Source organism: Phalaenopsis equestris, unplaced genomic scaffold (assembly GCF_001263595.1).
Source record: "Phalaenopsis equestris unplaced genomic scaffold, ASM126359v1 Scaffold000202, whole genome shotgun sequence".
Taxonomy (NCBI): domain Eukaryota; kingdom Viridiplantae; phylum Streptophyta; class Magnoliopsida; order Asparagales; family Orchidaceae; genus Phalaenopsis; species Phalaenopsis equestris.
Window position 1 is genome coordinate 2,116,594 of NW_018164644.1, and position 14,084 is coordinate 2,130,677.

General features: G+C 36.2%; 1 protein-coding gene across 1 annotated transcript in view; it reads left to right on the forward strand.

Moving 5' to 3' along the window:
• Positions 1-149: 149 nt before the first annotated feature.
• Positions 150-14,084, forward strand: part of LOC110022746 (UV-B-induced protein At3g17800, chloroplastic) — a 48,145-nt gene continuing 34,210 nt past the window's right edge. Inside the window, exons 1-2 of the mRNA XM_020721831.1 lie at positions 150-383; positions 12,117-12,394. Coding sequence (XP_020577490.1) covers positions 240-383; positions 12,117-12,394 — 422 coding nt within the window. The 5' untranslated portion in view covers positions 150-239. The remainder of the gene's footprint in view (positions 384-12,116; positions 12,395-14,084) is intronic.

Here is a 14,084-nt window from a genome sequence, read left to right on the forward strand (position 1 = left end):
TAGATTTACGCAGAATTGCGTACATATTAGGTTATGCGGAGGGTACATATAAGTTACAATTAAATTACAAGAAGAATTACAAGTAGTATAACCCAAATATAACACATATACATACGATCTGAAGAAACTAATATGTACTCAGCTTACGCTCCAGTTGAATTTTTATTGCAGCTTTTTCTCTCGGTTTGTTTCAAAAAACCTACTGCTGATTTCTGTATCGTCGTGAACGCTGGAGGACGATGCCGATTTGTGCTGCCGGCGCGGACGGGCTGTTAGTTGTCCCGCGTAGCCACTTTGTCGCCTCGGGGTTCAGGTCACCGTCGCCCGACATTAAATTTCTCCCTTTCATTCCAATTGACTCCAGGACGTCCTTCTTCAACAAGGTACTGCTCAATTCATCGCCTCCTTGTTCCAAACATTTTTGCAACGTGACTAGTCGCAATACTATTACGTTAGCTTTTTTTTGGAATGGAATTGCTGTACGTATGCTACATTTATCATCATTTGCGTGATTAAGCTTTGTAATTGCACTGTTAGGTTTCATCCCTTTGGGTAGTTATGTTTGCTTCTTCGCGTTTTTTTCGAAGGAGAATGATTTGGATATTCATTTGTGACGATGATATGATTCTGTAATGCAAATTTTGTTATTGCTGAATAGAATCCGATCCTATAAATCATGCTATTGATCAAGAACAAGATGCTGAAACTTTAGGGCTTGTGTAGAATTCCTTCCTGCATATAAAACCATGAGGTGGGTTCAGCTAGGATTGGGTAGAGAGAGAGAGAGAGAGCTGGAGGGTTCGAATAGAAGAGAACGGGAGGGAATAGAGGAGGAGAAGAGGAGAGTAGAAGGGAGAAAGAGAAAAGAACGGGAAAGGAGGAGGGAATGAGAAGTAGAATAAAAAAGAGGAAGAAGAAGAGGAGGTGACCACTGGTGGTGGTGGGTGGCTTGCCTAGCGGCGATGATGGTGGGGTTTTATTGGGAGATGTGAGCTGAGAGTGAGTGGTAGAGACTGCTAATGTTCGAAGTTTCAAAAGGTTTTGAGTAGATTTTTCAGCCTTCTCATCATACATTGCGACAATGTGGACATTTTTTAGGCAATTTCAGCTTTTCTGATTTTTTGCGAAGTTTGTTTTGTGGAATAAGCAATGCTTAGTTGATTTCAATTGATGTCAAGCATAGTTTTGTCCAATACAATGACCATTGTTCGTCATTCTCTATCACTGCTGTGCATTCAACCATGTCGCCATGTAAACTTGGTATGGTGATTGACTATGTAAAAGAAAGGAAGGGAAAAAAATGGAAGGATTAAAGGAATAAAATCTTGATCTTAATGACGCTTGATCTATTGTTTGGTGGCAGAAGCTTAAACTTGTGTGCGTGGTTGGCGACAGAAGCCCTCATGAAGAATAGAATTGCCTTTTTTTTATTTTATTTTTATTGTCATTACGTTAAAATCTAATTTTCTTAAAGCCTAAAAATTTCATAAATTAAAAACTGCTATTAAAGGGCCAGTTAAAATATTCAAAAAACTCCATCACATTGTCAAGCAGACCCTATAGATTGATGTAGTTCAAAAACCATACCAAAATGGGTTTTGGAATGTTAACATTCAAAAATTACTCCTTGAACAGTTGAGGCATGGGTTTGAAAGATCAAGAAAAATTTTGGTTTTGAATCTTTTTCCTAGTGCCTTAGGATGAAATGGATTCCAAGGCATAACTTTTGAAAGTTCTTTAACCATGGTTGCGATTGCAACTCGTAAACCTTCTTAAGTATCTATTGCATATAGTATGCAAACCAATAAATTAAAGTATCATATTCCATGAGGTAACTTGAATAAGTAGTATAATTGCAGTTCACGTTAAATATCAAGTAAAGAGCTATCATAGAGCTTGGGAGTCCAGACTATGTGTCAAGCTGTATTTAAGGTACAAGCCGAAATACATACAAAGCAACTATCAATAGGAAGAAGCAGGACAAAGATCTGTGAGCTGTAAATCATTTCTCCAACTAGTTGCATAGAAATTTAGGCACATTTGCATACAATATCAAATATTGTTTCAAAATGAAAAGTTATCGAATGAAGCCTTTCAAATTTCTATTTGCATTCTTAAAGTCCTATACTAAAAGATAAATAGCTATGTTTACTAATACATCTTTATCAAAACTTTCAAAATGAATGTCCTACACACTGAGTGGATATGGGTTCCATTTTTGGTGCTTCAAATTTAGAGCACATGTAAGATATAGTTTAAGTATTAGGGTGCTACTACTTGCATCAGTTATCCTAAACTTTGCAGGTCCTTCTCCCTCCTCCGCCTTTACAATAGTTTGCAAAGCTAATCAATGTTCTTGGTCTCTAAATTGTGAGATTTGCTTAGCCAGTTAGTTAGATGAGGTTGTTAACTATTTTTCTCATGCCTTGATGCACTTTGGTAGACCTTTCCACCATAGTCGCACTTGTTAATTTTATTTTTGTGTCTATTTTACATGTTTGTAATATTACTTCCTTACCCTATCCCAGGCTTTGTTGCCATCCTGTTTGCCTTTTTAGTGGAGTTTATTGCAACGTGACAAATCTCTTGCTGTGTTAGTGTTTCATAGTTTTTGTGTTTAGCTTCAACTTTAAGAATATAATGTCATTAAGCTTTCTCCGTGATGTAATCATCAAAATTTAAATTTGTTGGGAATGCAAGATGTGAGTGTTGAAACAAGCACATTGAAATTTTAGGTTTTGATATCACTTCATTTTTTTTTACTTTTTTAATTCTTTTTTTCTTAAGTTTATACTGTTAGAAGACATGCCTATTTGATGATCCTATGATGAATGGGTTATGCTTTCCAATGTTTGTGTTGGGTTGCTCTATTTCTCATGTATTAGTTTTAGTTAGTTCAAGCGCTAGTTCCTTGATTTAGCCTCTTTGATTTACTTTCTCCCTGTGGGCCTGCTAATTTGTTCTTTGTTTTTTCTGCATTCATGCAACTGCCTATTTTTAATAGTGCTGTTGATTGGGAGGTTTTTTTTTTTTTTTTTTTGATTTTTAAAGTTAAAATAATTAAATCATTTTAGCTGGAGACACTATTTTTGATGGCTGGATTGGAGATCTTCTTATTTTTTCGACACTATAGATGGACATGAGATTTTGTTTATTTTAGGCAATTGTTTTATGATTTTGCCACTATAGCTAATCTCTGAATCTTCATATACTTTAATGTTCTGGTTTCTTATTTTGTTTCTGAGATTTGATTTATGGACTTTGTTAGGCTGCCAATTTCTGGTCTTGTGATCTTAAGTCTTTATTAGGGAATCTCTCAATGAAAAAGATTCATCTTACTGCGTATTTTTTAAAATTAATAAACCAAAACATAATTATTTAATTTATGCTTTTCTGTTGTTTTGTGCAAACACTTCAATGTTGAAGATATTACTTGCTACTTAGGATATTGCATTCTAATTATCAAGTCTTAAAGTATATAAACTCACAAAATAAATTATGATAGAATGTAGGCTGAATTTATGCCAAAACACATTTTTGTTCTGAAACACTGTCAAGGTTGATAATAAGCACATTGATGCATTAAGTAGGCTTAACATTATTTGTAAGGGTGTGCTTAATTGTTCATGAATAAAATAATTGCTTATTTGCGCTTAATAAAAACTCTATGTTTAAGGATACTTTTTTTAGTAACTCATTTTTCGTTCCCGATTCATTATTAAAAAAAAAAAATATTGTTTTAGAATTGCATGTTGGTGATGCTATGCGACATTTTGGTTGGAATAAGACTATAATTTTGATTGAGGATAGATATTATTTTCCAGCTCTAAATGGAGATGTACATGTTTTACAATGTTGGATTTGTCAAACTATTAAAAGAAAAGGAAATAAATAAGGATTTACACACCTTCACCTATTCCGTATAAGCCTTGGGAAGATATTAGTATAGATTTAATGTTAGGACTACCATGAGCGTTGGACACATGTTTTCATACTTGTCATTGGCAAATAGTACATAGCCATAGTGCATATGAAATAATGTAACAAATACTATTTTCATTGCAAAGCAAAATATTAAAAAAATCAATGATAAAGATGTGCTTGATTGCGTGACTTTTTGTTGCCTAATTGTTGACCTCATTTTGAGGTAATATCTTTTCTCCTTAAATCCTAGGATCTAGCTCTAAGAATTCCTATTGATTATCTTAGAGGATTAGTATTGAAATCCATCCCTCTCAGAAGTTCAAGCCACTTCCTGATTCTCTTGTGGTGTCCTGCATGGGTGATCTCAAACCATCGTCGTTTAGTCGAGTGGTTAAGGACCACCATGTGGAGACTCAAAGATAAGTTCCCGATAGGATCTCGAACCATAGGGAAACCCCTTTAAAAATTTATCAGCACACACAAAATCTACTAAGTTGCGCAAAGTTGGACTAGAATGGACTAGAATTGAGCTTAAACTAGAATTGAGCTTAAACAGGGTGAAAATGTGAACTTCTCCGAACGACCTCTGATTTCAAAACAGACTACTCCGACGCTTTCGAGACATCGTTTTTAGCTAAGGAGGACACCCATATTGCCATAATTCTGTACAAGAGCAAATCACATGCAAATCGATGAATTTGTTAAAATGACCTCGGACGGCGAAACAGATTGCGCCGACATGTCCGAAACGTTGAAATTACCTAAAAAAAGACATTCATTTTTGCTATGATTTTTTTACGCACAAGCAAAAAAAAATGCACGGATTGGGAGATTTTAATATTAAATATAATAAAATTAATAATAATAATAAAGAAAGACATTTCTTTTAATTTTTTTTCTAAATCACACTTAATTCCTACTCACGCACCCGACTTGCTCCCCCTCCTCTTCGGTCGACATTTCTCCCCGTGCACTAGCTTCTGGGTTCGCACGAGAAGGCTCGCCTCCTCTCCCGCGATCGACTGCACCCGAGGTCGCCCGAGCAAAGCCCTAGCTTCGCGAAGACTTGGCCGACTCTTCCTCTTCTTCGCTGGTCATTCGACCGAACGACTCTCCAACGGTGAAACTCCACCTGGCCGATCCTTCATATTCCCAAGGTCTACTTCTCTTTCTCCCTAAATGCTTCTCCTCATCTCCCTCCCACCACCCTATTCGGCCACCATTAGTGCTGGTAGGTGGCTGCTCCTCTCTCTTTTGCTTATAAAACCCCACCTTGGGGAGGTCTTTAGGGTTGACCGAAAATTGAAAAGGAGGGTGGAGGTGCTGCCAAAATCTTGTCTTGCATAGATTTTCTGTTCAGTTGCTCCTCGGCATTCTTTCTGGGTTGCTTGGTACTCTTGCTTGTCGGTTCCATTTTCTTGCTTGGTTGTGTGTTTGACTACCAAGGGTTGTTGAAAATTTTGAGAGGAGAAGAGAAAGGATTTGGGGCATCTTTGATCGTGAACATTTGCTGCTATATTTCTCGAGGCTTTCGGGATCTCTTTTGCATCAAGGATCTTAAGAGAGGTTTTTGCTGATTTTTATTTCCTTAGGCTGGTTTTGAGTTTACTATTGAATCTACATCAAGAGGTAACCTTCTTCATTTTCCTTTTTACAAGCATTCAAAGGAGATATCTGTTTTACCCTATTCTCATGTCTTGGGTTTAATGGATTCATAATTTATAAAGATGTGTTTAGGAGATTTTGCTCTGATGATTTCTTGCCTGCGATATGAATAATCTTTCTAATCCTCGTCATTTGAAGTTGGCCCTTGAATACATTTGCTAAAGTAATCTTTTTAATCTATATCTCTTGGAATTGCCCTTGAATGCATTCTCTAATGCACCTTAAATTGGGAAATTTTGGTCACTTTAAGTACTTATTGAGTTTAATGTTAGGAATGAGAATGGTTATGGAATTGGGGAGCTGGAACATATGAGCTAGATGCATAAAAATACATTTTTCTGGAAAATGTGAATGATGTTAGGGAGGCTTGCACAACAAAAAAATTATTTGAGAGAAAAAAAAAAGAGAGAAAAGCTTAGATTTATTCTCAATTTGGGGCTTAGTTTTGGCTCCCTGTGGCTATCTTCTTTGTTCAAATTGCATGTTGGGTGAAAATTTAATTTTTCAAATTTCTTATGCTGCCATTTACCTATTTAAAGTACATGTTAGATGAAATAACTATTGCTGCCCTTGTTTGAAATGCATGCTGGAAGAAATTTCTTATGATAAAGAATTATTTTGGTTGCCCTGTTTCGAATCACATGTGGAATGAAATATTAACTTGACTTTTGAACTCTCAACTCTCTATTATTGTTACCTCTGTTCGGATAGATGCAAACTTTCGGTTTTAAAGCATTGAGGAATTTACTTTGTGCTGGACTCGGTTTGCCTCCGTGCTGGGCTCAGTTTTGTCCCTGTGCTAGTTTTGGTTTTGCTTTGAAATGACTTAGTTTTGCCCCTGTGCTGGGCTTAATTTTGCCTTGTGATGGCTGGGTTTCGGTCACCTGTTGGGTTGGACTTTACTTTTGGGTTGAACTTTACTTTTGGGTTGGCCCTATGTTGAAAATGTTTTGGGCTTGGTTTTGTTTTGGCTTGGTTAGGTGTTGTTTCTAGCACAGTATATGGTTTGGTTTTGGGCCCTAATGTAGCCCCGTTTTAATTTAAAAAATGGCTCGATTTTAATAATGATAGAGCCCTGTTTTAAGGCTTTGTTTTGCTGTTTCTTTGAGGCCTTCTATGTTCAAAATGTATGAACAGCTAAAATTGTTTTCTAGGACCTTTTGTAGTTCCTTTGAGTCCTGTTGTTGCTCCTTACAATTGCTGCTCCTCTTTTCGAATCATATGATGGAAGGAATGTTGTCTTTTGAGAGCTTTTAAAATTTTTTTTTAGGAAGGTTTACTTCGGTTCCTGGTTTCTTCCTCTGTTCGAAATACCTGCAGATGAAAAGGTGTGATTTTGAAGGTTTTTTTGGGCTTGCTTTGGGGTCTTGTGTTGCTTTTCCTGGCCTTGAGCCTTTTCGGTTGGGGATTTATATCGTAAATGGTTGTTGGTTTCCCTTGGTTGTCTTTGGCCGTGAGCCTCCCGGCCTTATTTCTTTGATTCTTTGTTGCTTGCTCCTACCCGTGAACATTCCTATTGCGGTTCCTTTTGTGTTGTTGGCTGGTGGCTTTCCCTCTTTGGCTACTCTTATCCGTGCATTGGTAACTGTTGGCTATCTGGCTGCACCTACCCGAGAGCACCTAATTGTGATTTCCCTTATATTGGGCTCAGTTTGCCCTTTTGGCTGCTACCCCTGCTTGAATAGGAGTTAGTGGCTTCTTTGGATGTTCTTGGCTATGAGCATTCCTTGTAGTGCCATTCTTTTCTGTTCGAATATTTCCTGTTGCCTGGGTGATGAATATTTGGTTGAATGTGCTATTGTAGGGCTGAGTTGAGCCTTTTCTTTTGTGTCTACCTGTGGTTCAATCATAATTTTAATTTGGGATCGACTTGCCCTTCTTGGTGCCTTCTTGGTGCCTTTGCCCGTGAGCTTGATGGTTGATTCCCTCTCTGTTTTCTTGGTCCCTCCTTGGTGCCTTGGCCCGTGAGCTGAGCTTGGGTGGGCTTCTCTTGTTGCCTTGGCCCGTGAGCTGAGCTTGAGTGGGCTTCCTTGTTGCCTTGGCCCGTGCTGTTCATACATTTTGAACATAGAAGGCTTGCCTTGGCCCGTGAGCTGAGCTTGAGTGGGCTTCTCTTGTTGTCTTGACCCGTGAGCTTATTTTGGGTGGTTCTCTTTGCTGCCCCGGTCATGAGTGCTTATGTGCAATCCCTTGGAAGGTGTGGGGTTCATGTGGCATGGGAATTTCTTTTAATTTAATGCAAGATTGAATATTTTGATGTTGGTGAAATAAAATTTGTCATTTCTTGATGTTTAAAAGAATTCAAAATATTCTTTTCAAGAAATGATTTGTTAGACGTTTGGAAATGTTTGGAGTTCAATTCTGTAAGCTGAATTGATTGCAATAAAAAAAAGAGAAGAAAAGAAAGAAGAGAAAAGAAATTTTGTGATATTTGTGAAAGTTTAGAAGCAGTTTGGAGATTTATAAATTATACCTTTTGGAGATGTTTCATGGCTAGTGTGGGAAGTGCATTCACCTCTGCTACTCATTCGGGAAAGTCCTGCCAGTCAGATGTTTTAGGCTAACCCTCTTGCCGCTTTTGGCTTTTCTTTTCTAAATTTGTTTTGGAAGAGGGTTGGTCTTCTTTTTCATTTGTTGATTTTTGGTTTGCTTTCCTTGCTTCTTGGTTTAGGTTTTTGGTGCTTATGTCTGATGCATAAGTGCGCATATATAACATTTTGCTATATATGAACTATCAAACAAGGTCGTAAGTAGGTCGGTTTTGTTTTAGGGCATAGGGTGGTGATGACAAAGACACGTCGGTGGTAGAGCAGAATGATATTCCATCCTACGACATCAAGACCCAACCCTGGGACCTGATAAACTGTAGGATGATAGTATCATTCACCGAAACAAAGTTAGCGGGGGACCCATATCTTCTTAGGTTATTGGCAGTCCTACGCCCGACGACGTGATCGACTTGTAAACAATCATAATTTTTTTACACTGATAAGAACATAACATGATAAGAGCAAATACAATATTTATAAAAAATATATTTACTACAAAATTGATACAACTTTCTTTTATATGCCTGAAATCCATGTGCATGCTAAAATATAAATTTTAAAAATATTGTAACTTGATTGTCCACTTGTTGATTACCAGTACCGGGCTAAGGAGTACCCTCTTAAGTTAGGTTTAGTTGGACACCCTTCTAGTTGAGTGGCAGACTCTATACATCCGGGTGATCGATAGTAGCCTTTGATGTCCATCGAATACAAATATATAGTATCTGGGCCTAGCCCCGACCCGAGTGCTTGCGGTTTTCTTTTTTTGGATTTTCGTGAAATTTTATTGGAAATTTTGGTAAAGCACTCGTGGTCTTTTTCCGAGATCTTCCCGGGTTTTCGGTGGCTTTCTTTGAGTTGCCATTTTTTTTTTACTTCAAGATTTCCGTCGAGTCATTTGCTGATTTTCTCGAGTTTTCTTTCGTCATAGGTCATTTGCCGCTCTTTCTTGAGTTTTCCAGATGATATTTCTTTTGTTAATACAGTGCATGTTTACTCATTTCTTAAATTCTGTCATTATACTTGTACCTCTTACTGTTTCTCTACTGCTACTTTTACACACTATACCTTAGAATAGAAGACCAGTAGTTGGTTTCATAGGAGGTATCCGACAACAGATCGTTGACTAAACAATTGCATGTACCTTTAAAATTAACATCGAATTCGAAGGTGCTACGATGGGGAACTTGGAGCGAATACTGCGGGCAACATGACGAGGACACACAGAAAAACAACTTCGAGATAGATCTGCAACATCAAAACAAGTTCACGTCAATTAAACATTTTCTTTATTTTAAATAACAAGCCATAGGACGTCGAGGTGGTTTGCGTAGCGCAACGTAAATCATCACCTTATCGCAACGTAAATCATCACCTTATATCATCACCTTATCTTTAGGCTTTTGTATAACTCTGTTGTGCAATTATAAGTCCTAACACTTTTATGATTCTGAGGTTACCGTGCGATATGATGTAAATCCTCCTATCCTTCTCGGCCATTTGTACGATCAGATATCGTGCAAATGTAAGTCCTAAATTATAAAAAGAAATTGCAGGATTAAACATTGAATAACATCATTTCAAAAACATAAAACCAAACAATATCCAAACAATATGATAGTTGGAGTTGGGAGGTCACTGGGGTTCTCCCTGGATCTGTGATATCTCATACTCTTCGTTCCTTTGGATTCATTAAAATAATTGTTTCTATTTGAGCCACTCCCATTTGATTATTCCGATGTCCAATCTTGGTAACCTAAACTTTGAAATCTGGAAGACAAACCACTTATCTTAATCGAGAGTCTTCTTAAGTGACCCCGGTCATTTAAGATGTAAATAACTATAGGGGTTTGCCACTATAGGGAATTTGGAACCCAGGTAAAATAAACCTTATCCAATCCCATCCCATACTGTTCGTTCCTTTGGATTCCTTAAAATAACAGTTCCTATTTGAGCCACTCTCATTTGATTATTCCGATGTCCAATCTTGGAAACCTAAACTTTGAAATCTGGAAGGCAAACCACTGATCTTAATCGAGAGTTTTCTTAAGTGACCCCGGTTATTTAAGATGTAAATAGCTATAGGGGCTTGCCTTTATAGGGAACTTGGAACCCAGGTAAAATAAATATTATATAATCCTTATTTTAGGTAGGGGAATTTGCCGATCATACATAAGAAGTTTTGCAGACCAAATGGATGTCACAAACTTTTTAATTTAGGTGGTTGAGTCTACTGTTAAGTGATATGCTTATTTTTCGTGATAGTGTATTACTTGTGGTATCGCGCTCAGCCGTCCAAACTATTTAATATATGAGACTCGTTTAGTCTCATCTATTTTTTAAATTAAAATGTTACTTTCAAAAATCATATTCATATTAAAATTATTTTCATATTTTACAAAAATCATCCTTTTCAAAAATAACGGCCGACACTAATCTCACACGAACATCACATTCCTCTCATCTTCGGTGCGATCTAAAGAGTTTTTAGTCAATGCATCACACTTTCGTCTTGTTTCTTATCCTAAGCTTGTGAGAGCAAGTCCTCATCCTCATCTACTTCCTTGAACTGAGAGCCAGCATTGCCCTTAAGTTCTCTTCTTCCCACTGTCAGCCACCCTTTCTTCCTCTTGAGCTCTAATCCTCTTCTTCTCAATCTTCTCTTCCCCATCATTATATTTACTTTTTCCTCTTTATTGTTGCTCTGCTTTGTCCGCTGGTTGGTAAGAGGAGAATAATTCCTTGTATTTTAATTTTGTATTCTTATCGACTGTATACATTAGATTTGGTTAGCTAAGATTTCGTCTCAATGCATGAAATTATTTGCGTTTTAATAGGTCTGGAGGAAATCATAATTTGGTTTATAATAGTAAGTTTAATTTTGCAATGATAATAATTAATCTAGGTCGGCCATGGGGAAATTTATGCTGATCATTACACCTATAATTATTGATTTCTATTGCCTATATATGTGTACTTGTTTTTAATTGAGAGTTCATATTGATTTTCCGCATGATTAGTTTTTGCATAAGTTCAATTTTGAAATATCTGTATGATAGTAATGTATTTGTTCTCATGCTTATTGCGTTAGTTGAATACAATAAATCTATTCATGCATATCATGTTTTCTTATAAAGCTATCATCAGTCAATAATAATAGAATATTTGTTTAATTCTTGTTTATGACACACACACCCACACCCACACCCACATCTGTGTGGGCGTCCATGATCTAGTTGCATGTTGATATGTTAGCGTGTAAATGCATTGAGCTCTATTTTTCATATGAATTGTCATATTGTAAATCGTCTTAAGTAGTTGACTTTTTTAATTTTTTTCTATTCATTTCATTGTTGGTACATTATAGATTTTACCTTTTGCATTATTCATATTGCATAGGTTAGCATTAATAAATAGAAGTTAACTATTAAGTTTACATGTCAAATTCATTTGCAATAAAATTTTTCTTTTCACATATTCTGCCAATTTGCCTAAGTTGTTACCTTAAGTCAGCATTTATGTTGTAACTTTAGGTCTTGGCGGGGTTCATGCCCGCTCGGGCCTCTCTTGAATCCACCCTTGCTGGATAGATTAGCCCATCAATGATGTTAAAAGGAAAGGAAAATCCATCAAATTTTTATGCTCTAAGGCTGCTTGGATTTGACCAATTGTTACCTATAGGATAGTTTGTGCTGTAAGATTTGGTATTCAACCAATATTTGATTAAACGCTGATTTATCTATATTGAGTTATGAAATGTTTTAGGGACAGTCATTTTTCTTTTATTCCTATAAATTATATTGGTCGTCCTGCGCAGTCTTTTTCCTAGTTGAATGAAGGCTTTATAGATCATTTTTATTGCTCTTCTCCTCCCATAATTAATCTTAATACTTTCAATTTTGCTTTCCGTTCTTCTAATAAATGGAAGTGCCTTCACTGCTACATAGTTTAACATAGTTACGCTGTTTAAAATTTCAGTGCTGTCATTTTGGCTGGCCTAAGATTGGAACTTGCTCGGAAAGTCGCCAGTTTCACAGCTTAAAAGTTAGAGCATCAGATAATTCTGGGCAGAGCCAGATGCCAATCGCCCCTCTCCAACTCCAATCTCCCACAGGCCAGCTTTTATCCCAGATTATGCGAACCCATCCTCATCTACTACCAGCCGCCATTGATCAGCAACTTGATCAACTTCAATCTGATCGAGATGCACAAAAATGGGAAAGTCCTCCACCTTCACAAGACTTTCTCCTTTACAGGTTACTCATTTTCACCGATATGTTAGTCGCATATACGTAAAGCAAATTTTCTCCTGCATGTTACATCCAGGTGAATGAAAAGAATTCCAATATCATTCCACATAGAGTAGTAGATTTCTCTCGCATTTTGACTTTTGAAGTGTAGTTAATTACTGGAGCAGAGTTGAAATCTTGTTTCAGTTTATCAATGGGTTGGCTTTTTGTTTTGAGCATGAATATCTTCACTAGCAAAGATTAAAGCATGTCTGATTTTGTCCAATACTAATGGATAAGGCTTCTACGGTAATTTAAAGAATAGTAATCTTTATTCTCGTTTTTAATTTCTTGTCATCTTCTTGAATAGTTTAAGTGGTATTAATACTATTTGCTTATGGTGCAGACCCAACAAATTTCCTCTTAAATGTGAATAGCAGATCTTGTATTTTTTGCGTTTTGGATTTTAAAATTTCTGGCAAATAGCTCGTTTGAAGTCAGAGAAAGCTTGAGATTACAAATTAGGAGTTTGCAAGCAGTTTCAATGGAACTTTTCTTGTTCTTCATATGTTTAGCTTAATTTTGACCTTCCTACAGCTCATATCGAGCCCAAGTAGATCTTTTTTTTTTTATTATTTTCTATTTTTCTGTATTTAGTCAACTACTACATCATTATAAAGCACGCTATTACTTTTGTAGGCCACCATGAATGACTATTTTTTTTATTATGCTGTTTATTTACTTCATATATAGGAGACTAAGCTATGGTTCCCTCCACCGGAGATGCATGGTATACAATAAATTATTAAGATATTTACATTGGTCTGTACTAAAAGTGGGCATGCGGTAAGGTTCGAGAACTTTAATGCATAGATAAGTTTGACGATGGTTCCTGTTAATGTATTGGTTTTGTATGCTTTACAATTTTTGGGAAAATTATTTGTATTCATTTTAATAAGATTCACGTCCATTTGTTTTCTTTTTTTATAATTTCATTTAGCAGAGTCTGTGCACTACAAATGCCAAATTCATGACATTTTTTTGCTTAGAGATTATGGTGTTAAGGTGTTCTCGTCTGTTGATGAATTGTTTTCCTCTTATAATGTATTCTCTCGCATATTTTTTTTGCCAAGCAAACATAAAACTTTGTAATGATCTTTATAATAAATTAGATACTAAGGAGGGTGAAAAATATATGTATAAATTAACCAAACAAAGAGAAAAGAAAAGTAAAGATTTAACTCAAGTAAAGTGTATTAAAGATGAAAATCAAAAAGTACTTTTCTTAGAAAAAGATATTCAACATAGGTGGATGAGTTACTTTGATAAACTTTTTAATGAAGTTTCTGAAAATACGATCGACCTTAGTGATTTTAATATCGTGAATAATAATAAAACGTTTCATTTTTATCGTCGCATTAGCAAAATAGAAGTTGAGGAGGCTTTAAAGAAAACCAAGGGTGGAAAGTCTGTAGGACCTGATGATATCCCAATTGAAGTGTGGAAATATTTGGGAGATTTGGGAGTTTCTTGGCTTACTAAACTCTTTAATATTATTTTAAAAACTAAAAAGATGCCTGAGGAGTGGAGGAAGAGTATTTTGATCCCCATTTTTAAGAATAAAGGGGATGCACAAGAGTGTGCAAATTATAGAGGAATTAAGTTGATGTGTCATACTTTAAAATTATGGGAGACGGTAATTGAACATAGGTTAAGA